This window comes from Pseudophryne corroboree, chromosome 4 (assembly GCF_028390025.1).
Source record: "Pseudophryne corroboree isolate aPseCor3 chromosome 4, aPseCor3.hap2, whole genome shotgun sequence".
Lineage (NCBI taxonomy): Eukaryota > Metazoa > Chordata > Amphibia > Anura > Myobatrachidae > Pseudophryne > Pseudophryne corroboree.
In genome coordinates this window covers 184,208,023-184,233,582 of record NC_086447.1, presented here as the reverse complement: position 1 = coordinate 184,233,582, position 25,560 = coordinate 184,208,023, and the positions used below count along the sequence as shown (strand labels likewise).

Sequence of the window (25,560 nt, the reverse complement as noted above, 5' to 3'; positions counted from 1 at the left end):
GTCAGAATTGGCGGCTTTATCTCACAAAGCCATATCTGATTGTCCATTCGGACAGAGCAAAGCTGTGGACTCGTCCCCAGTTTCTCCCTAAGGTGGTGTCAGCGTTTCACCTGAACCAGCTTATTGTGGTACCTGCGGCTACTAGGGACTTGGAGGACTCCAAGTTGCTGGATGTTGTCAGGGCCCTGAAAATATAGTTTCCAGGTCGGCTGGAGTCAGGAAATCTGACTTGCTGTTTATCCTGTATGCACCCAACAAGCTGGGTGCTCCTGCTTCTAAGCAGACTATTGCTCGTTGGATTTGTAGTACAATTCAGCTTGCACATTCTGTGGCAGGCTTGACACAGCAAAAAATATGTAAATGCCCATTCCACAAGGAAGGTGGGCTCATCTTGGGCGGCTGCCCGAGGGGTCTCGGCATTACAACTCTGCCGAGCAGCTACGTGGTCGGGGGAGAACACGTTTGTAAAATTCTACAAATTTGATACCCTGGCAAAAAGAGGACCTGGAGTTCTCTCATTCGGTGCTGCAGAGTCATCCGCACTCTCCCGCCCGTTTGGGAGCTTTGGTATAATCCCCATGGTCCTTTCAGGAACCCCAGCATCCACTAGGACGATAGAGAAAATAAGAATTTACTTACCGATAATTCTATTTCTCGGAGTCCGTAGTGGATGCTGGGCGCCCATCCCAAGTGCGGATTATTCTGCAATACTTGTACATAGTTATTGTTACAAAAATCGGGTTATTGTTGTAGGAAGCCGTCTTTCAGAGGCTCCTTTTGTTATCATACTGTTAACTGGGTTTAGATCACAAGTTGTACGGTGTGATTGGTGTGGCTGGTATGAGTCTTACCCGGGATTCAAAATTCCTCCCTTATTGTGTACGCTCGTCCGGGCACAGTACCTAACTGGAGTCTGGAGGAGGGTCATAGGGGGAGGAGCCAGTGCACACCACCTGATCGGAAAAGCTTTACTTTTGTGCCCTGTCTCCTGCGGAGCCGCTATTCCCCATGGTCCTTTCAGGAACCCCAGCATCCACTACGGACTCCGAGAAATAGAATTATCGGTAAGTAAATTCTTATTTTTTTCATTGCATAAACCGACTTATTCACACTTTACCATCCCAGTGGACCTAGAGGGGGAATATAATAATGTGCCTTGTCTGTATTTTAAATGTCGGTATTTTGACCTTGTCTGTATTTTGACCGTCAGTCAATTGTTGTCGGTATTTTGACCATCTGTATTTTAATTGTAGGTATTTCATACTAAACCCGTACTGCCACACAGCACTTGATAATGAATAGACTCCATAGCAGAGGTGTAGCTAAGTGCCATGGTGCCGGAGCAAGGAAATGTATCGGCGTCCGCTCCCCTGTTCTGAATTGGGGGCATGTTACATTTGAAAAGAAAAAATATTGAAAAATCCAAAATTGGTGACAGGGACGGTTACAGACCTTGTGGATCTCAGGGTGAAAGTTTCTTTTGTGCGCCCGTCATGTTTAAAACTGGGACAGTGTGCACCAAAGTAGCGCAACAAAAATATAGGGGAGGTTATGCCACAGTAGAGCCGCTAATACATGCTACTCTGAAGCTTCTAATGCAGAGAGAGAAGCCGCAACAGCAGCTAGGGCAGACAGTGGTGCTGCAGCATCAATGTAGAGGAAGGTGCTGTAGCAACTGGGGCAGAGAGGGGTGCTGCAACAGCGGTAGCAGAGAGAGGTGCTGCAGCAGCTGAGTCAGAATGAGGTGCTGCAGCAGCCGGTGCAGAGAGAGGTGCTACAGCACCTGGGGCAGGAAGAGGTGCTGCAGCAGCTGGGACAGAGAGAGTTGCTACAGTAGCTGGGCAGAGAGTCATGTAGCAGGACAGAAGTAACCTGCTGAACAGCTACCAGCAGATAGTGAGATATATAAAGAGGCCGGGAGAGCTCCAGCATGTGCTGGCTGTCATTGTCTGTTGTTGTCTCCTCTGACCTGCTACCGACCTAGCAGGTATGCACCCCTCTGCTTCTCCTCCTACTGCTGTACAGCGGCCCGTGGTATAGCAGGCAGAAGGAGGGGGTGAGCAGGCGGCGGTGTGCCCTCTAAATTTTCCGGCGCCCGGAGCTCGCGCTCCACCGGAGCCACCCTCGCTACACCCCTGCTCCATAGTGAGAAGCTCTTTTCTAGAATGCACTGATAAACACCAGTCAGGCAGATTAGAGTATGGCTGGTAATTATATGCAGAGTAAATAAATAGGAAGTTGTCAGCGGAGGGGATAATTCATATACATAAATAGTAGGCAAATCATACAGCAATAAATACAAAAAGGCTTAATTTTAGACCATACACCATTAACTTCCTTTACTTTCTGAACCAAGTATATTGTACAGTTACCTGGTCCAAAGACTATAGTCAAACCTTATTTGAAGGTAGAAAGCATTCAAACTAGTAGCTGGGGTTAGAGTAATGTTACCCATAAATAGGTAGATACAGTGGGTGAGAATCAAATTATATATCACGCCCAATTTCCTTTCTAAAATGATCTCCGTTATCGCGCATATTGCGCCCATAGTAATCAGGTGTAGCTGTGTAAAGGGTTGGGTGCCTCGCTACTTCGGGAGTAGCGAGCTAAATTAATGATACAACGTCCCTGAGGGCAGAAACAGAACGGGTGTGGAAAGGAGTGAAAAGAATTGAATCCCGCCCAGTAAGTCAGCTTGAGCAGTTATATCACCTGCAAGGCCAAGATCTGCTCTGCGATTGGACAGATCTACTCTGGGGATAAACAGGTCAAACACAAACGCCACTCATGTTACCAAATTGCTGTAATCAACTAGATGTTATGTCTGTACACAGGGCTGCCATCAGAAATTGTGGGGCCTGGGACTTACAAAATAGGCAGTATATATATATATATATATACTTTTTTTTTATTCATTTTTTTTAATCCTACGCACATACGGAGCAACACCATATTATGCCCTTGCACCATATTAAGTCCCCACAGTAATGTCCCTGACACCATATTATCATCACAGTTATGACCCTCTCAACATATTGTGCTCCTGTCACCATATTATGCCCAACACAGTAATGCCCATGACAACATATTATGCCCACACAGTAATTATGCCAGTACCTGCTCAGGGAATCCTCATTGAATCAGGAATCCCCTGACAACGAGCAGAACCCCTGCTCATTGTCAGGGGATTTCTCTCCCCCAGGCGCCGCTTTGTGCCTGCCTGCTGTAAAATATTGAAAACGTCCCTCCCAAAATGGCCACTGCCTCAGAGGTGACAGTTATTAAAGATACTAGAGCCGCCCGGGCCCCCGCCCGCCCCCCCCCCCCCCTCTGTCAGAGAGGCTGGGCCAGGGACAGCTGTGCCCCCAATACCCCCTGATGGCAGCCCTGTCTGTACAAATCAATTTGTGTAGTCCTCTTTTATTCCTTCAATTTTACTTCATGCTCGATATAAGCACAAAAAAAACGAAGGAATGTGTGAGGGTACAAAGGATTTTTAATAAAATGAGTTAAAATACACAAATATTCGTCACAATTGGTTCTGTATTCTGACAAAGTACAATATTGTCATAACCAGATAGTGCAACTACTCAACGTGAGAAAAAAGATGGAAAACCCGGGTATTCTCACCGTTGTTTCGTTGAATTCACTGGTAATTATTGTTCAGTTTCCACATGCTCCACCACCAACGCGTTTCTACTGTAGATAAGTCTTTATCAAGGTCTTACCTACAGTAGAAACGCGTTGGTGGTGGAGCATGTGGAAACTGAACAATAATTACCAATATTGTACTTTGTTAGAATACAGAACCAATTGTAACGAATATTTGTGTATTTTAACTCATTTTATTAAAAATCCTTTGTACCCTCATACATTCCTTCTTTTTTTTGTGCTTATATCGAGCATGAAGTAAAATTGAAGGAATAAAAGAGGACTACACTTGAATACGTCGAAAGAAACCTTTATGTGAAAGTACACTGCATCTTGAAGTAAGCACATACGTGAGCATCCTATACATCTAGAGATATATTCATGGGTGTTTGACGGTTTATGGTCTTTGGATACCACGTTTATATGGGTGAAAGAAACCTTGATGGGATTTATGCCATCTTTTTAGAAGTAAGCACATGTGAGCAGCACTTTTATGTGACTCACTGAGGTGAACCTTACGAATAGAACTGCACATCCCAAATACTGGAATAGCCGAAGGAGCCTGGGTGGATACTTTACCCCTTGAGCATCTGCAAAGAGTGTCATTGAACATTTGTGTTTGCATTGTGTGTTTTTTTCATACACTATCTCCTGGACGACGGACTTACGTATGAACTTTCCTGTATGAAAAAAAGAACGGACTTTAGCCCACACGGGTAATTTCTTTGTACTATTGATTTAATTGCGCCACCTAGGGATTATCCTAAAATCTTTCTTAACATGTACCAGCAGAAGACAGCTGAAATCACCTTACTAAAGTCGTACTAGTGCTGAGCTATTTTAGTTTTGTTTGTTTGTTTTTGCTGTTACACAATTTATTTTTTAGCCTCTGCATAAATTTTAAAATGAAATATTCAGTGCCTTGCTAAATGTTAGCTCATTCCCGGAGTAATCTGGCAATACATGTGATGGTCACGCAGAGACACACTGGTGGAATACTTATACCAACATATGCCTGCAAAGTTTCTACAGAGATTGCAACATTACATGGTGCTCTAGGTAGAAGAGCAGATGGCCAATCTCTTAGAGCAGACGTCTACTAAACTAAAGAGTCTTCATTTGCAAAATAAATGAGCGTAGCTCCTGTTTGGAATGAATTGCCGTATATCTTGACGAAAACACTTCTATTTATTACTTCAACAGGGTGCAGTGGTTTGACCTTTTTATGATTTTCAAGAATGCTTAGAGCTGTCATTTAAATTAAAGCACACAGCAAAAAGCAGACAGAGTGAGAATGCTAGATATCTACTCTTCACTCAATGTGATATGGGGATTGTAAGATTAGAGTCTGAGTCACATAGGTGACTGCCTCCCAAATCATCTCCACTGTGGCCATAGGGGCGCACTAATATGGGATCATGTGCCTGATGCTGAGTTGTTGTTCTTGGAGATAATTTAAGCTTTAAAAAGTTGCACATACAAATTGCATATGTACGCCCGTATGCAGAGGCATATATGTTTTATGATCCATGCCAACTGGCATATGCGTTGAAATGCGCTTATATGTGTAATACATGATGGTACCCCACTATATGTATCATAATGCTGTTGATACTCCTGTCAGCATCATCATCATCATCATCAGTAGCACCCATGTGTCTATCCTACTGTATATATGTCTATCATACTGTATATAATAAACAGCTAACAGTTCTAATGGGGGAATTCAAGTGTTTTGTGTGCCAGTGGCCACTAGATGGTGCCCGACAAATCAATTCAAGTGTTGCTTCTTTCTGGCACGCACAGCCGCTGGCGCTGACATTACTGTTATGTTGTTCCATCATTTTGATTGGCTGGTTACTAGTTGCCAATATATAGTCAGGGCATCACAGCATCTAATTGAACCAAATGCCTATAGCCACATTCCCCCTTATAGAAGGTAAGCTATAGAAAGACTAAGGGGTATATGCAATTACCGGCGAATCGCGGCAATTTTTCGCCCGTTTTTTAATTTGACACAATTCGACCGTCGAATTCTGGCAAGTGGGTGCCGGAATTCAGCATATTCAATAAAAAACGGATTCGACAGTCCCGCTGTCGAAAAACGGCCGATTTGATGGATTTTGATTAGATTTTTAAAAAACTGTAAAAAACCCGAAAAAAAATTGTGTGGGGTCCCCCCTCCAAAGCATAACCAGCCTCGGGCTCTTCGAGCCGGTCCTGGTTCTAAAAATCCGGGGGGAAAACTGACAGGGGATCCCCCGTATTTTTAAAACCAGCACCGGGCTCTGCGCCTGGTGCTGGTGTAAAAAATACGGGGGACAAAAAGAGTAGGGGTCCCCCGTATTTTTTACACCAGCATCGGGCTCCACTAGCTGGACAGATAATGCCACAGCCGGGGGTCACTTTTATACTGCGGCCGTGGCATTAAATATCCAACTAGTCACCCCTGGCCGGGGTACCCTGGGGGAGTGGGGACCCCTTCAATCAAGGGGTCCCCCCCCAGCCACCCAAGGGCCAGGGGTGAAGCCCGAGGCTGTCCCCCCCATCCAAGGGCTGCGGATTGGGGGCTGATAGCCTTGAGAAAATTGAAAGAATATTGTTTTTTCCAGTAGTACTACAAGTCCCAGCAAGCCTCCCCGCAAGCTGGTACTTGGAGAACCACAAGTACCAGCATGCGGGAGAAAAACGGGCCCGCTGGTACCTGTAGTTCTACTGGAAAAAAAATACCCAAATAAAAACAGGACACGCACACCGTGAGAGTAAAACTTTATTTCACACATGTCGACACACACATACTTACCTATGTTCACACGCCGACCTCTGTCCACTTCTCCAAGTAGAATCCACGGTGTACCTGTGAATAAAATTATACTCACCTGATCCAGTGTCCTGTGGTCTTTTATTATAATCCTCGTACTTGGCAAAACAACAAAACGGCAACCCGGACCAAACGGACTGAAAGGGGTCCCATGTTTACACATGGGACCCCTTTCCATGAATGCAGAGACCCCCCCGTGACTGCTGTCACAGAAAGGTCCCTTCAGCCAATCAGCGAGCGCAACTTCGTGGCACTCTCCTGATTGGCTGTATGCGCGTCTGCTGGCAGACAGTGCATCACACAGCTCCCTCCATTAGTTTAAATGGTGGTAACTTTGCGGTCAGCGGTGGGGTTACCCGCGGTCAGCCGCTGACCGCGGGTGACCTCACCGCTGACCGCAAAGTTACCACCATTGAATATAATGGAAAGGCTTTGCGATGCGCTGTCTGACAGCTCAGACGCGCATAGCCAATCAGCAGAGTGCCAGGACGTTGCGCTCGCTGATTGGCTGAAGAGACCTTTCTGTGACAGCAGTCACGGGGGGGTCTCTGCATTCGGGGAAAGGGGTCTCATGTGTAAACATGGGACCCCTTTCAGTCCGCCTGGTCCGGGTGTTCGTTTTTGTTTTTTTGACAAGTACGTGGATTATAATAAAAGACCACAGGACACTGGATCAGGTGAGTATAATTTTATTCACAGGTACACCGTGGATTCTACTTGGACAAGTGGACAGAGGTCGGCGTGTGAACATAGGTAAGTATGTGTGTGTCGACATGTGTGAAATAAAGTTTTACTCTCACGGTGTGCGTGTCCTGTTTTTATTTGGGTATTTTTTTCCCAGTAGAACTACAGGTACCAGCGGGCCCGTTTTTCTCCAGCATGCTGGTACTTGTGGTTCTCCAAGTACCAGCTTGCGGGGAGGCTTGCTGGGACTTGTAGTACTACTGGAAAAAACAATATTCTTTCAATTTTCTCAAGGCTATCAGCCCCCCATCCGCAGCCCTTGGATGGGGCGGACAGCCTCGGGCTTCACCCCTGGCCCTTGGGTGGCTGGGGGGGGACCCCTTGATTGAAGGGGTCCCCACTCCCCCAGGGTACCCCGGCCAGGGTTGACTAGTTGGATATTTAATGCCACGGCCGCAGGGCGCTGTATAAAAGTGACCCCCGGCTGTGGCATTATCTGTCCAGCTAGTGGAGCCCGATGCTGGTGTAAAAAATATGGGGGACCCCTACGCTTTTTGTCCCCCTTATTTTTTGCACCAGCACCAGGCGCAGAGCCCGGTGCTGGTTTTAAAAATACGGGGGATCCCCTGTCAGTTTTTCCCCCGGATTTTTAGAACCAGGACCGGCTCGAAGAGCCCGAGGCTGGTTATGCTTAGGAGGGGGGACCCCACGCATTTTTTTTTCTGATTTTTAACATTCCATTTAAAAATAATAATAATAATAATATTTTTAAAAATATATAAATAATACTTGTGCCTCCAAAATAGACAAACCAAGTACCTAATCCCTTCTAATATAAATAGATATGCTATTACCAATAAAAAAAACACTAAAAAAAACATGTTTTAAATTTTTTTTATTAGATTCCACCAGCAAAGTGTGGCGGATTGAAAATGACGAATTTACTGTCTAAAAGCACTGTTGTCGAATTTACAAACTTCAATTGAATATACTTTTGTCGAATTGCCGCATTTGTACCATTGCAGAAATGTCGAATTTGACAAATGTCGAATTTCAAAAAGTCGAATTTGGAAAGTCCGTTTTTTTGACGAAAAGTACTGAATTGCATTGTCGAATTTTTTTTTTGGGCAAAAATGTCCCATTTTTCGACATTTTCGGGAATTCGACCGCAATTGCATATACCCCTAAAGGAGGACAAAACTCTTCTTTTTCTTTAAGATAAGGTAAAACATCAGAACATGCCTCCCAGCTATCACAGTCTTACCTAGGATGGGGAGATTCATACAATAACCTTCACAATCACTTTTTTTAAACACTAACTTGCACGTTTCAACATTATTTGTACTAAAATATTGTTATATATACCATGTCAGTTCAAGTCTTAAGATTAAGGTGCTCCTATGAGCTGGGGTGGGGTACACTGTCCACATATCGGTCTATTCTCCCATTAGGGCCTAATTCAGGTTGGATCGCAAAACATGATCCAACTGCAAAAATTGCTAAAAAGATGCGGGCACACGTGCAGCGTCCGTCCTGTGCATGCGCCAGCATTTTCTGCGGGGGGAAGGGGGGCGCAGAAAATGTGATCGCGGTCGCAAGGCGGGGGGGGGGGGGCGGCAATGGTCCGTTTCCTAGGCGGAGACAGAGTGTTGCGGGGGCGGAGGGCCAGACGGGGTAGTCGTCAGTGAAACGGGGGGGGAGGGCATGGCATGGGCGTGATCAATGCGGCTGCGTGACCTCACACGCAGCCGCCGCGATCAGCAGGAGACAACCTTAATTTCTATCAAGCAGAAATTGCGATCACATAGCAATTTCTGCTTGATTGGGGGAAGGGGGGGAAGCAGCGCTCAGCATGCTGGGGCGGCCTTGCCCTGCGATGGGCGGCCCCCAGCATGCGTTCATAAGGATTGTAAATTCTGCATTCAATAAAATTATACATAGCAGCGGTTTGGTTGCCATGGGAAACTTCTCTACTGGCTCACTTCTCCATACTTTTTACTGATTCATGAATAGACCCCTCTAGGTAATAAAACTGATATGTACTTTTACCAGTGATCTTAAAGCAGCCAACACAATTAGAGATGTGTAATTGACTAACCCCTCAAATATATGAGGACAAGCAGAGAGAGTGGATGGTGCTAGACACGTGCATTAAATAAGTATCACAAGGCAGAGTAGAGGATAGTCTATATAATACAGCTATGCCTGCCTTTGGGAAAAAGACGCCCTGCTGGCGTTGAAACGCGTTAAGGATACAGGTCATTCTCCCTCATTCCTGTATACCCCTGAGACTATTTTATCATAAAGGATTAACTGCAGCACGAGCACGGCCACGGCGGCTGTTCATCATTCAGCTCACAGCCAGACACCGGCTATTGGAGTCATCTTATCACGGCAGCTGTGCTTCTCAGCAAAGCCCACCTGGAGCTCTGTGTGATAATTCAGTTACTATACCATCACTACCAGTGTGTTCGACTGCAGTCTACAAACACTACAGACACCCTGTGATTCCATCATCATCTCACCTTCGCATAGGTGAACAACAGAGAGGCTCCTTCTGAGCTGCCCGTGGGAGTCCCGTCGTGCCGCCATTGGTGAGAGCCCGCTGACATCGGGCCGCACAGGTAACGGCTTAGCCGCCCGGGAAGTACCAGCATCAGCCGCCAGCGTGCAGGGCTGCATTCCATCTTGGCCCGGCGGCTCAGTGCGGACCCTGCTCTCCCGTCCCCATGCAGGGGCATAGCGGCTGACCGAGACGACATCACTCCGGGCTCTCTCTGCTGTCATCATCACAGTGGGTAATTGTGTATCTGCATAGTTCAATTCCATATCACTCGGACACTGTTTATTTATTTATTCAAGATTCCACATAATTTAAAAAGCATTGAAACTGTCACGTGCTGCTATAGATGTAAGACTCTTCTTGGGACTTTGTTTCCACGGATTAAGTGAGTTTTATTTTTCTGCATTCAGACCTGCAGTTCACTTTTTAGTTCACCATTAATGTTATAAATTCTTTTCTAACCATTTCTAACCATTTGTAGTTCGCATCAAACAGCATTAGGCACTCTTTGCACAGAAAGCACCTTCTAATTAATTAATCATCAAAGCTCAGGGGTATTCTATTTGAGCAGATTATTATGTCATATTGAATTGTTTTTATTATACTCCCGGTAGAATTGTTGTAAATACTTTTATTACAATAAATTTTCAGATTTTTTCGATTGTCAAGCGCAACCTGGTTTTTGTTGTTCATATTGTATTTCCCAGGGATTGGCTTTTCCCTATTCCAGCTGCTGCTGACAATCGTTTACACCACCATTCACCGAGCGCTCAGCCTATTTGTTCTGTTATATAATACAGCTGACTGCTGATAGAAATGATGTCATAGCAGCGTGCACATGCATGTCACGCCTAGCGTGCATAGCACCCACCCTGACTCCCACGGATTTCACTGTATACATTAGGGGGCAGATGTATTAACCTTGAGAAGGGATAAAGAAGTGATAAAGCAGTGATCAGTGCAAGGTGATAACGCACCAGCCAATCATTACGGATTTGAAAAATGACAGTTAGTAGCTGATTGGCTGATGTGTTATCACTTTCTACTTATCAGTGCTTTATCATTTCTTTATCCCTTCTCCAGTCTTAATACATCTGCACCTAGGTGTGATATAGCCACAATTATGGGAAAGACCACTCAGAGAAGAGAATTGGGAATAAGGGCAAGTATAACAGTCCGGGGGGCAAGTGAGGTGACCTGGCAGGTGCCGTATCTATTTACTAGTGCCTGCTGAATATTGAACTATATTTTCCCTATCGGAAAATATGTTGTATAGCAATGTGCTGCATATAAATGTCAACCATATAATTAAAAACACATAACAAACATAAAGTAGAAATGTTCTAAAAAAATCTCAGGAGCGTTGTGCTTATAAATAAAAAGAAACCTATTACTATTGGAGCTCTCATATATTATCGTCTGTTAACCATTTATTTAGCCAACATACAGATAGATCCACGCTCATCTTGGCTTCTTTGCTGCGCCTAGGCACACCATGGTTTATTTGCATAAACCCTTTATCTGTTGTTCTCAGCTGCAATACAATACAGAGAACAATACAGCAGGGGATTAAGTCATTACAGCAGGGGATTAAGTCCGACTGCCCAGTCTCAATTAATCCTATTAAAGGCCAAGATAAACGTGGACACATCTGTAGGACTCTGTTCATGTATGGGCAATAACATTTCCTGATAGTGTAAACTTTCACTACAACTAAGCAGCAGTGAAACTGTGGCTGGGATTGCAGGACAGCTGCTTCTCCGATTGCTCCAGTGGTGAGTTAGACACAACACTTATGTGGTTCTACTGCAAGCTACTAAGGAATATACCCTTTAGTTAGATCAGACAGGTCATTGCACTTGTTGAGTATTAAACAACATGGTAATAAGGGGGACCAGTTACATGTGACCTATCTACTCCCTACTGATGCCTGTGCTCACACTGTTCCCCTGCTCAATTTATCATTCTCTGGTTTCCCACCCTTGTCCTTCAACACACCCAGGGTCTCCTCCGGTCAAAGAAATCCTCACTTACACTTTATCTTTCTCTAGCTACCACCCCATCCCTCCACCTAAACTGCCTTCTCCAACAATGATTATTTTATGACGTGGACACCATAGAGCCATAAAATAATAATTGTTGCCCATGTAATAAACATATTTTTTATCGCCCATGAATAACAATCAATAAATACTACCACCTAATAGAATTAATAAATAATATTGTTTTCTTAATAAATTGATTCATTTATTTTGTCCCCCTAATATATTGATAAAATAATATTGCCCCCCACAAGGGAAATATTATTAGTTTTTGCCTTCTTAATCAATACACATCATAATAATACATTCGGACAATTGCATTTCTTAATGGAAAAACATGGACGGGATTCATTATGGAGTAGTGACCTTTTAAATGTACTGTCAATAGTATGTTGATGACTTTGTGAGGGCAGTTTCAGTGCAATGTTGGTGGTAGATGTGCATTGAATCAAGAAGGGAGTGAGAGGAGAGAAAGCCAGAGAGGTGTTGTACACAAATCACTCAACTAGTTTGAAGTCAAAGTTTAGGCGATAAATAGTGTGGTAGATGGACAGCTGGTTGGAGTGGTCAAGACATTATTTAGGATTGCGGAGATGAGCATGTGCTTAAAGAAGGGTGGGAATGGGCCAGCGGAGAGAGACAGGTTGAAGAGGTGAGTGGGAGAGAGGTACAGTAGTTGGAACATTGGGAAGGTTGAGCAGAAACTGTATGTGGAGGCTGGTGCAGTATTGCCGAACGGATCCCTCATCGCAAACTAAAGCTGTCTAAAGATTTCACTGACATCTCTTTTATTAACTTTTTAATAATTAGGCCAGTACTAAATTAAAACAAATGTACTGTAGGTGAAAATTAAGAAAAAAAGCAATATTATTGAACAGTATGAGAGTAGTAGTATGAGAGCAGTTAAGTCAGAGGATGGGAAATTTTGCCAGACAGCAAAATTGTCACAGAATTCGGAGATGACATCAACAAGAAGATGGTGCAGAGAAAATAGGAAGTATGGACAGAGTGAACGGTGCATGAGGATGTACCATATTTTCTTATCTGATATGCAGTCATATTGTCAACAGTCACAGTCTGTTGCTATTGTAATGTTGAATGGTAAAATTGTTAAATACTACTTTTAGGATTAGGCTGTGGTTAGGGTTAGATAGTACTGTTATGGTTAGGCTGTGGTTAGGGTTAGATAGTAATTTTAGGGGTAGGCTATGGTTAGTGTTAGATAGTACTGATAGGTTTAGGCTGTGGTTAGTGTTAGATAGTACTGTTAGGTTTAGGCTGTGGTTAGGGTTAGATAGTACTGAAAGGGGTAGACTGTGGTTAGGGTTAGATAATACTGTTAGGGGTAGACTGTGGTTAGGGTTAGGTAGTACTGTTAGGGTTAGGCTGTGGTTAGGGTTAGATAGTACTGAAAGGGGTAGACTGTGGTTAGGGTTAGATAGTACTGTTAGGGGTAGACTGTGGTTAGGGTTTGATAGTACTGTTAGGGTAAGGCTGTGGTTAGTGTTAGATAGTACTGTTAGGGTTAGGCCAGTGGTTCTCAAACTGTGTGCCCAGGCACCCTGGGGTGCCTCAGGACATTTGCAGGGGTGCCTTGGGTTGGTGGTCCAGGACTAATTCAAATTATTTATGGTCAATGTAATAGATAAAACCAGTGCTGATGGCTGCCAATCATAAAATATGTGGACAAACAGAAGTAAATATTATCCCTCACCACAAAGTTGACTTTAGGTCGACATATAAACACAATTTACTGAATTTAATATATTTCTTTCTAAATTTCTCAGATAGTACTGTTAGGGCTAGGCAGACTGTTGTTAGAGTTAGATAGTACTGTTAGGGTTAGGCTGTGGTTAGGGTTAGTTAGTACTGTTAGCGGTAGACTGTGGTTTGGGTTAGATAGTACTGTTAAGGTTAGGCAGCGGTTAGGGTTTAATAGTACTGTTAGGTTTAGGCTGTGGTTAGTGTTAGATAGTACTGATAGGTTTAGGCTGTGGTTAGGGTTAGATAGTACTGTTAGGGTTAGGCTGTGGTTAGTGTTAGGCTGTGGTTAGGGTTAGATAGTACTGTTAGGGTTAGGCTGTTGTTAGGGTTAGGTAGTACTGTTAGGGTTAGGCTGCAGTTAGGGTTAGTTAGTACTTGTTAGGGTTAGGCTGTACTTAGGGTTAGATAGTACTGTTAGGGTAAGGCTGTGGTTAGTGTTAGATAGTACTGTTAGGGTTAGGCTGTGGTTAGGGTTAGATAGTACTATTAGGGTAAGGCTGTGGTTAGTGTTAGATAGTACTGCTAGGGTTAGGCTGTTGTTAGGGTTAGGTAGTACTGTTAGGGTTAGGCTGAAGTTAGGGTTAGTTAGTACTGTTAGGGTTAGGCTGTAGTTAGGGTTAGATAGTACCAGGATCGTCTTAACAGCAGTGTGGGCCCCTGGGCACAGCAATGCACTGGGGCCCCTACCCATCCTCCAGGGGGGTGCTATCAGCTGCAGCTTAGATGTCCTGCGGGCGGTAGGAGGTATACTAACTTCCGCTCAGCATATAGGACCTGGAGCAGTAATTTCTGCTAATTACTCCTTTACTGCACAGATGGGGTGGGAGGGAGAACACTAAACTGTAGAAGGTAGCATTGGGCTGACTGAAGGGGCCCCGGTACATGACTTCCAGGGTGGTATGGGGTGTTTAATATGTTAGGGAGGGGTTGATAGTGGAGTGGGCTTAATATTCATCACTTTCTGGTGAGAGAGCAGCTTGCTTGACTGCAGATATCTCCAGTTCCTGGAAAAAGATTTCTTAGCTTTGAATGGGATAAAAAATTAGAGTGTCTCACCTGTCAGGAGGTACAGGGGACTTGGGATTCAGAGTTCAGGAGCCAGAGCAATCCACCAACGAATATATAAAACTGCATATTAGGTGTGTGGAGCTTGAGCAGGGACCAGCTGCTTGAAGGCTGATATCTCTGGTTCTGGGCATAGTATAGACAAGCTGCCAGTGTCCACAGAAAGTGGAGAGTCCCAGATTTTGATAAGTACCCTCAGAAAAACTCTAAGTCATACAGAGCCTGAGATATCTGGCTGGGAAGAGCAATTAACAGGCTTGGATGGGGACTACTGCTTTGAAGTCGGATATCTCTAGTTCCCTAGGGCCGATTTTCAAAAATCTGGTACCTCTGGAAAGAGGGGACCCTCAGCTATCAGACTAGGGCCCTTATACTCCTGGGGCCCTTGGGCAAGAGCCCATTGAGCCCATACGAAAAGACGGCCCTGGATAGTACTGTTAGGGTTAGGCTGTGGTTAGGGTTAGATAGTACTGTTAGGGTTAGACTGTTGTTAGGGTTAGGTAGTACTGTTAGGGTTAGGCTGCAGTTAGGGTTAGTTAGTACTGTTAGGGTTAGGCTGTAGTTAGGGTTAGATAGTACTGTTAGGGTAAGGCTGTGGTTAGTGTTAGATAGTACTGTTACGGTTAGGCTGTGGTTAGGGTTAGATAGTACTGTTAGGGTAAGGCTGTGGTTAGTGTTAGATAGTACTGCTAGGGTTAGGCTGTGGTTAGGGTTAGATAGTACTGTTAGGGAGAGGCTGTGGTTAGGTTTAGATAGTACTGCTAGGGTTAGGCTGCCGTTAGGGTTAGATAGTACCTTTGACATTTTCACATGTTAAACACGTCTTTATTATATCAGTGCTGACGTTGTGTATGTCAAAATATGACATAGAGACCTCATCGACGTGCTGAATATCCAAATTGTAATTTTCTAACCCGCATTCCACACCCTTGGCCAGATGACCTGTCTGTGGGGAAAAACCTTATTAACTCTGCACCTTCTTTGTTTTTTTTAGATCTCTTTTGTAAATATCAACGCTTTGAAAGAGGGTTCAAGCCATGAAGCTTTCAGAAAAGTAAGTCATTTCCCCAGTGTGCTCTCCCTCACTACATAATGTAATAACAATAATTGTGTATGCTGTGTATTTCAAATATCGAATATTGAAAGCTAGTGTAATGCGCTCAGTCAGTGAGAATGTGATAGTGTGGTACCCTACTTGTATCACCGCAAAGTTTCATTTATAGGGGGAGATGTACTAAGCCTGAAAAGTGATAAATATCACTGTGATAAAGCACCAGCCAATCGGCTCCTAACTGCCATGTCACAGGCTGTGTTTGAAAAATCACAGTTAGGAGCCGATTGGCTGGTGCTTTATCACAGTGATATTTATCACTTTTCAAGCTTAGTACATCTGGCCCATAGACAGATACCTTCCAAGATCTCTAACAGGAAATGTGAAATACCTACATAGCACCCTACAATCTGCACATACTAGGGATTATTACAAAAATCAAATAGGAGTGTAATTCCGTTAAATGACACCATAGTGAAGTCTGCAGCATGTCCAGGGGTTAATAGTCAGTAGACCCTACTTTGAAACTTGCAGTTTGCCTTCGCCAACCACTGTAAATCAGAATAATTAACCAAAATCAGGACTGTCGGCCGGTATAGAAAGAACGGTGGTGCAGTGGCTAGCATTGCCTCCTCACAGCTCTGAGATCTTGGGTTTGGTTCCCACCAAGGCCGCATCTATGTGAAGTTTGCATGTTCTCCCCATATTTGCATGGGTTTCTTCTGGGTGCTCCAGTAGCCTAACACAAACCAAAACACACTGGTAGGTTGCTTTATGTCTAATAAAAATGTATCCTGCCGTCCATGTGGTAGGAAATAAAGGGGTCCATGTACCAAGTCTTGTAGAGAGAGAGAAAGTGGAGAGCGATAAAGTACCAGCCAACCAGCTCCTGAAATTTTTTAGACACAGCCTGTAACATGGCAGTTAGGAGCTGATTGGCTGGTAGTTTATCTCTCTCCACTTTCTCTCTCTCCAAGGTTAGTACATAGACCCCATAGCTTGTAAACTACACCTGGGGCTGGGACTGATGTGAATGACTGAAATATTCTATGTAATGTGCAATGTAATATGTGCGCGCTATGTTAATAGATAAGTAAATGTACTGTATACAGAAATGGTGACTATGATAATAATAATAATAATAATAATAATAATATGTGCTTACCGCAGTAACTCCAATTTTGAGGGCAGGACATCAACTCCTTAAATCCTTTCTCTGACGTCCTAAGTGGATGCTGGGACTCCGTAAGGACCATGGGGAATAGCGGCTCCGCAGGAGACTGGGCACAACTAAAGAAAGCTTTAGGACTACCTGGTGTGCACTGGCTCCTCCCACTATGCCCCTCCTCCAGACCTCAGTTAGATTCTTGTGCCCGGCCGAGCTGGATGCACACTAGGGGCTCTCCTGAGCTCCTAGAAAGAAAGTAATAGTTTAGGTTTTTTATTTTCAGTGAGATCTGCTGGCAACAGGCTCACTGCTACGAGGGACTAAGGGGAGAAGAAGCGAACCTACCTGCTTGCAGCTAGCTTGGGCTTCTTAGGCTACTGGACACCATTAGCTCCAGAGGGATCGACCGCAGGACCCGTCCTTGGTGTTCGTTCCCGGAGCCGCGCCGCCGTCCCCCTTACAGAGCCAGAAGCAAGAAGTTGGTCCGGAAAATCGGCGGCAGAAGACTTCGGTCTTCAACAAGGTAGCGCACAGCACTGCAGCTGTGCGCCATTGCTCCTCATGCACACCTCACACTCCGGTCACTGATGGGTGCAGGGCGCTGGGGGGGGGGGGGGCGCCCTGAGCAGCAATATAATATACCTTGGCTGGCAAATCTACACCATATATAGTCAGGAAGGCTATATAGATGTAAAATTACCCCTGCCAGAGATCCAGTAAAAGCGGGAGAAAGTCAGTTGAAATAGGGGAGGGGCTATCTCCCTCAGCACACTGGCGCCATTTTCTCTTCACAGTGCAGCTGGAAGACAGCTCCCCAGGCTCTCCCCTGTAGTTTTCAGGCTCAAAGGGTTAAAAAGAGAGGGGGGGCACTAAATTTAGGCGCAGTATTACATATATATAAGCAGCTATAGGGGAAAAATCACTCAGTTATAGTGTTAATCCCTGTGTTATATAGCGTTCTGGTGTATGCTGGCATACTCTCCCTCTGTCTCCCCAAAGGGCTTTTGTGGGGTCCTGTCCTCAGTCAGAGCATTTCCTGTGTGTGTGCAGTGTGTCGGTACGGCTGTGTCGACATGTTTGATGAGGAGGCTTATGTGGAGGCGGAGCAGGTGCCGATAAATGTGATGTCACCCCCTGTGGGGCCGACACCTGAATGGATGGTAATGTGGAAGGAATTACGTGACAGTGTCGACTCTTTACATAAGAGATTTGACGACATAACAGATGTGGGACAGCCGGCTTCTCAGCTCGTGCCTGCCCATGCGTCTCAAAAGCCATCAGGGGCTCTAAAACGCCCGCTACCTCAGATGGCAGACACAGACGTCGACACGGATACCGACTCCAGTGTCGACGACGAGGAGACTACTGTACATTCCAATAGAGCCACCCGTTATATGATTGCGGCAATGAAAAATGTCTTGCACATTTCTGATGTTACCCCAGGTACCACAAAAAAGGGTATAATGTTTGGGGAGAAAAAACTACCAGTGGTTTTTCCCCCATTTGATAAATTAAATGAAGTGTGTGAAGAAGCGTGGGCTTCCCCTGATAAGAAACTGGTAATTTCTAAAAAGTTACTAATAGCGTACCCTTTCCCGCCAGAGGACAGGTTACGCTGGGAGACACTCCCTAGGGTGGATAAAGTGCTCACACGACTATCAAAGAAGGTGGCACTGCCGTCTCCGGACACGGCCGCCCTCAAGGAACCTGCCGATAGAAAGCAGGAGGCTATCCTGAAGTCTGTTTATACACACTCAGGCATTATACTGCGACCAGCTATTGCTTCAGCATGGATGTGCAGTGCTGCAGCTGCGTGGTCAGATTCCCTGTCAGAAAATATTGATACCTTAGACAGGGACACTATATTGCTAACCATAGAGCATATAAAAGATGCGGTTCTGTATATGAGAGATGCACAGAGGGATATTTGCCGGCTGGCATCTAGAATAAATGCACTGTCCATTTCTGCCAGAAGGGGTTTATGGACCCGGCAGTGGACAGGGAATGCAGATTCTAAAAGGCACATGGAAGTTTTGCCTTACAAGGGTGAGGAGTTAGTTGGGGATGGTCTCTCGGACCTAGTTTCCACAGCGACAGCTGGAAAATCAGCATTTTTACCCCATGTCCCCTCACAGCAAAAGAAAGCACCGTATTATCAGGTACAGTCCTTTCGGCCCCAGAAAGGCAAGCGGGTTAAAGGCGCGTCCTTTCTGCCCAGAGGCAGAGGTAGAGGGAAAAAGCTGCAAAATACAGCCAGTTCCCAGGAACAAAAGTCCTCCCCCGCTTCCTCCGCTAAGTCCACAGCATGACGCTGGGGCTCCACTGGCGGAGCCAGGTGCGGTGGGGGCCCGTCTCAAGTGCTTCAGCGATCAGTGGGCTTGCTCACAGGTGGATCCCTGGATTCTACAAGTAGTGTCTCAGGGATACAAGCTGGAATTCGAGACGTCTCCCCCTCGCCGTTTCCTAAAATCTGCCTTGCCAACGTCTCCCTTGGACAGGGAGGCTGTGATAGAGGCAATTCACAAGCTGTATTCGCAGCAGGTGATAGTCAAGGTACCCCTCCTTCAACAAGGGAGGGGTTACTATTCCACAATGTTTGTGGTACCGAAACCGGACGGTTCGGTGAAACCCATTTTAAATTTAAAATCTTTGAACACGTATATAAAACGGTTCAAGTTCAAGATGGAATCGCTCAGGGCGGTTATCTCAAGCCTGGAGGAAGGGGATTACATGGTATCACTGGACATCAAGGATGCTTACCTGCATGTCCCCATTTACTCTCCTCACCAGGAGTACCTCAGATTTGTGGTACAGGACTGTCATTACCAATTCCAGACGCTGCCGTTTGGTCTGTCCACGGCACCGAGGGTGTTTACCAAGGTAATGGCCGAGATGATGATACTCCTGCGAAAAAAGGGAGTTATAATTATCCCGTACTTGGACGATCTCCTGATAAAGGCGAGGTCCAAGGAACAGTTGTTGATCGGAGTAGCACTTGCTCGGCAGGTGCTACAACAGCACGGCTGGATCCTGAATATTCCAAAGTCGCAGCTGGTTCCTGCAACACGTCTATTGTTCCTGGGGATGGTTCTGGACACAGAACAGAAAAGGGTGTTTCTCCCGGAGGAGAAGGACAAGGAGTTGTCATCGCTAGTCAGAGACCTCCTAAGACCAAAACAGGTGTCGGTGCACCACTGCACGCGAGTCCTGTGAAAGATGGTAGCTTCTTACGAAGCAATTCCATTCGGAAGGTTCCATGCACGGATCTTTCAGTGGGATCTGTTGGACAAGTGGTCCGGATCGCATCTTCAGATGCATCAGAGGATAACCCTGTCCGCAAGGACCAGGGTGTCTCTACTATGGTGGCTGCAGAGTGCTCATCTTCTGGAGGGCCGCAGATTCGGCATACAGGACTAGGTCCTGGTAACCACTGACGCCAGCCTTCGAGGCTGGGGAGCAGTCACACAGGGAAGAAATTTCCAGGGACTATGGTCAAGCCAGGAAATGTCCCTACACATAAATTTTCTGGAACTAAGAGCCAATTGCAATGCCCTAAGTCAGGCAAGACCCCTGCTTCAAAGTCAGCCAGTACTGATTCAGTCAGACAACATCACGGCGGTTGCCCATGTAAACCGACAGGGCGGCACGAGAAGCAGGATGGCGATGGCAGAAGCCACAAGGATTCTCCAATGGGAAATCACGTGTTAGCACTGTCGGCAGTGTTTATTCCGGGAGTGGACAACTGGGAAGCAGACTTCCTCAGCAGACACGACCTCCACCCGGGAGAGTGGGGACTTCATCCAGAAGTCTTCCGGCTGATTACAAACCGATGGGAATGGCCACAGGTGGGCATGATGGCGTCCCGCCTCAACAAAAAGCTAGAAAACTATTGCGCCAGGTCAAGGGACCCTCAGGCGATAGCGGTGGACGCTCTAGTGACACCGTGGTTGTACCGGTCGGTTTATGTGTTTCCTCCTCTTCCTCTCATACCAAGGGTGCTGAGGATAATAAGAAGGAGAAGAGTAAGAACTATACTCATTGTTCCGGATTGGCCAAGAAGAGCTTGGTACCCAGAACTTCAAGAAATGATCTCAGAGGACCCATGGCCTCTACCGCTCAGACAAGACCTGCTGCAGCAGGGGCCTTGTCTGTTCCAAGACTTACCGCGGCTGCGTTTGACGGCATGGCGGTTGAACACCGGATCCTGAAGGAAAAGGGCATTCCGGAGGAAGTCATTCCTACGCTGATCAAAGCAAGGAAGGACGTGACCGCAAAACATTATCACCGCATATGGCGAAAATATGTTGCTTGGTGTGAGGCCAGGAAGGCCCCAACGGAGGAATTTCAACTGGGTCGATTCCTGCACTTCCTAGAGTCAGGGGTGACTATGGGCCTCAAATTGGGGTCCATTAAGGTCCAGATTTCGGCTCTGTCGATTTTCTTCCAAAAAGAACTGGCTTCCCTGCCGGAAGTTCAGACTTTTGTTAAAGGAGTGCTGCATATTCAGCCTCCTTTTGTGCCTTCAGTGGCACCTTGGGATCTCAACGTGGAGTTAAAATATCTCACGTGGAAAGTGGTCATGCTATTGGCCCTGGCTTCGGCCAGGCGTGTGTCAGAGTTGGCGGCTTTGTCATGTAAAAGCCCTTATCTGATTTTCCATATGGATAGGGCGGAATTGAGGACTCGTCCCCAATTTCTGCCTAAGGTGGTTTCAGCGTTTCATTTGAACCAACCTATTGTGGTGCCTGCGGCTACTCGGGACTTGGAGGATTCCAAGTTGCTGGATGTAGTCAGGGCCCTGAAAATTTATGTTTCCAGAACGGCTGGAGTCAGGAAAACTGACTCGCTGTTTATCCTCTACGCACCAAACAAGATGGGTGCTCCTGATTCAAAGCAGACTATTGCTCGCTGGATATGTAGCACAATTCAGCTTGCACATTCTGCGGCGGGACTGCCGCATCCTAGATCAGTAAAAGCCCATTCCACGAGGAAGGTGGGCTCTTCTTGGGCGGCTGCCCGAGGGGTCTCGGCTTTACAACTTTGCCGAGCTGCTACTTGGTCGGGGTCAAACACATTTGCAAGATTTTACAAGTTTGACACCCTGGCTGAGGAGGACCTGGAGTTCGCTCATTCGGTGCTGCAGAGTCATCCGCACTCTCCGCCCGTTTGGGAGCTTTGGTATAATCCCCATGGTCCTTACGGAGTCCCAGCATCCACTTAGGACGTCAGAGAAAATAAGATTTTACTCACCGGTAAATCTATTTCTCGTAGTCCGTAGTGGATGCTGGGCGCCCATCCCAAGTGCGGATTGTCTGCAATACTTGTACATAGTTATTGTTAACTAAAGGGTTATTATTGAGAGCCATCTGTGCAGAGGCTCCGTTGTTGTCATACTGTTAACTGGGTATAATATCACGAGTTATACGGTGTGATTGGTGTGGCTGGTATGAGTCTTACCCGGGATTCAAAATCCTTCCTTATTGTGTCAGCTCTTCCAGGCACAGTATCCTAACTGACGTCTGGAGGAGGGTCATAGGGGGAGGAGCCAGTGCACACCAGGTAGTCCTAAAGCTTTCTTTAGTTGTGCCCAGTCTCCTGCGGAGCCGCTATTCCCCATGGTCCTTACGGAGTCCCAGCATCCACTACGGACTACGAGAAATAGATTTACCGGTGAGTAAAATCTTATTTCTCTATCGTCCTAGTGGATGCTGGGGTTCCTGAAAGGACCATGGGGAATAGCGGCTCCGCAGGAGACAGGGCACAAAAAGTAAAGCTTTAGGATCAGGTGGTGTGCACTGGCCCCTCCCCCTATGACCCTCCTCCAAGCCTCAGTTAGATTTTTGTGCCCGGCCGAGAAGGGTGCAATCTAGGTGGCTCTCCTAAAGAGCTGCTTAGAAAAGTTTAGCTTAGGTTTTTTATTTTACAGTGAGTCCTGCTGGCAACAGGATCACTGCAACGAGGGACTTAGGGGAGAAGAAGTGAACTCACCTGCGTGCAGGATGGATTGGCTTCTTTGGCTACTGGACATTAGCTCCAGAGGGACGATCACAGGTACAGCCTGGATGGTCACCGGAGCCTCGCCGCCGGCCCCCTTGCAGATGCTGAAACAAGAAGAAGGTCCAGAATCGGCGGCATGAAGACTCCTCAGTCTTCTTAAGGTAGCGCACAGCACTGCAGCTGTGCGCCATTTCCTCTCAGCACACTTCACACGGCAGTCACTGAGGGTGCAGGGCGCTGGAAGGGGGGCGCCCTGGGAGGCAATGAAAACCTATTTTTGGCTAAAAATACCTCACATATAGCCTCCGGGGGCTATATGGAGATATTTAACCCCTGCCAGAATCCGTTAAGAGCGGGAGACGAGGCCGCCGAAAAAGGGGCGGGGCCTATCTCCTCAGCACACAGCGCCATTTTCCCTCACAGAAAGGCTGGAGGGAAGGCTCCCAGGCTCTCCCCTGCACTGCACTACAGAAACAGGGTTAAAACAGAGAGGGGGGGGCACTAATTTGGCGTTAGAAATATATAAAAAAGATGCTATAAGGGAAAACACTTATATAAGGTTGTCCCTATATAATTATAGCGTTTTTGGTGTGTGCTGGCAAACTCTCCCTCTGTCTCTCCAAAGGGCTAGTAGGTCCTGTCCTCTATCAGAGCATTCCCTGTGTGTGTGCTGTGTGTCGGTACGTGTGTGTCGACATGTATGAGGACGATGTTGGTGAGGAGGCGGAGCAATTGCCTGTAATGGTGATGTCACTCTCTAGGGAGTCGACACCGGAATGGATGGCTTATTTAGGGAATTACGTGATAATGTCAACACGCGGCAAGGTCGGTTGACGACATGAGACGGCCGACAAACAATTAGTACCGGTCCAGACGTCTCAAAAACACCGTCAGGGGTTTTAAAACGCCCGTTTACTTTAGTCGGTCGACACAGACACAGACAGGGACACTGAATCCAGTGTCGACGGTGAATAAACAAATGTATTCCTTATTAGGGCCACATGTTAAGGGCAATGAAGGAGGTGTTACATATTTCTGATACTACAAGTACCACAAAAGAGGGTATTATGTGGGATGTGAAAAAACTACCGTAGTTTTTCCTGAATCAGATAAATTAAATGAAGTGTGTGATGATGCGTGGGTTCCCCCCGATAGAAAATATGGGCGGTATACCCTTTCCCGCCAGAAGTTAGGGCGCGTTGGGAAACACCCCTTAGGGTGGATAAGGCGCTCACACGCTTATCAGAACAAGTGGCGGTACCGTCTATAGATAGGGCCGTCCTCAAGGAGCCAGCTGACAGGAGGCTGGAAAATATCATAAAAAGTATATACACACATACTGGTGTTATACTGCGACCAGCGATCGCCTCAGCCTGGATGTGCAGAGCTGGGGTGGCTTGGTCGGATTCCCTGACTAAAAATATTGATACCCTTGACAGGGACAGTATTTTATTGACTATAGAGCATTTAAAGGATGCATTTCTATATATGCGAGATGCACAGAGGGATATTTGCACTCTGGCATCAAGAGTAAGTGCGATGTCCATATCTGCCAGAAGATGTTTATGGACACGACAGTGGTCAGGTGATGCAGATTCCAAACGGCACAAAGGTGTATTGCCGTATAAAGGAAGAGGAGTTATTTGGGGTCGGTTCATCGGACCTGGTGGCCACGGCAACTGCTGGAAAATCCACCGTTTTTTACCCTAAGTCACATCTCTGCAGAAAAAGACACCGTCTTTTCAGCTTCAGTCCTTTCGTCCCTATAAGAGTCATATCTGCCCAGGGATAGAGGAAAGGGAAGAAGACTGCAGCAGGCAGCCCATTCCCAGGAACAGAAGCGTTCCAATGTCGAGACGTTTCCCCTGCGCAGGCTCCTGAAGTCTGCTTTACCAAGGTCTCCCTCCGACAAGGAGGCAGTATGGGAAAAAATTCACGAGCTGTATTCCCAGCAGGTGATAATTAAATTACCCCTCCTACAACAAGAAAAGGGGTATTATTCCACACTATATTGTGGTACTGAAGCCAGAAGGCTAGGTGAGACCTATTCTAAATCTAAAAAAATTTGAACACTTACATACAAAGGTTCAAATCAAGATGGAGTCACTCAGAGCAGTGATAACGAACCGGGAAGAAGGGGACTATATGGTGTCCCGAGACATCAGGGATGCTTACCTCCATGTCCCAAATTTGCCCTTATCACTAAGGGTACCTCAGGTTCGTGGTACAGAACTGTCACTATCAGTTTCAGACGCTGCCGTTTGGATTGTCCACGGCACCCCGGGTCTTTACCAAGGTAATGGCCGAAATGATGGTTCTTCTTCGAAGAAAAGGCGTCTTAATTATCCCTTACTTGGACGATCTCCTGATAAGGGCAAAGTCCAGGGAACAGTTGGAGGTCGGAGTAGCACTATCTCGGATACTGTTACAACAGCAGGGGTGGATTCTAAATATTCCAAAATCGCAGCTGATCCCGACAACAAGTCTCCTGTGCTTAGGGATGATTCTGGACACAGTCCAGAAAAAGGTGTTTCTCCCGGAAGAGAAAGCCAGGGAGTTATCCGAGCTAGTCAGGAACCTCCTAAAATCAGTGCATCATTGCACAAGGGCCATGGTAAAAAAATGGTGACTTCCTTCGAAGCAATTCCAATCTGCAGATTTCATGCAAGAACTTTTCAGTGGGATCTGCTGGACAAATGGTCCGGATCGCATCTTCAGATGCATCAGCGGATAACCCTATATCCAAGGACAAGG

The 25,560-nt window shown here is 46.1% G+C and overlaps 1 protein-coding gene across 2 annotated transcripts in view; it reads left to right on the top strand.

Annotated features, from left to right (window-relative positions):
* The window catches only part of SPHKAP (SPHK1 interactor, AKAP domain containing), a 526,349-nt gene that overhangs the window by 405,520 nt on the left and 95,269 nt on the right, over window positions 1-25,560 (top strand). For both annotated transcript variants that reach the window (XM_063915636.1, XM_063915635.1), the window contains exon 4: window positions 15,585-15,644. In XM_063915636.1, coding sequence (XP_063771706.1) covers window positions 15,585-15,644 — 60 coding nt within the window. The remainder of the gene's footprint in view (window positions 1-15,584; window positions 15,645-25,560) is intronic.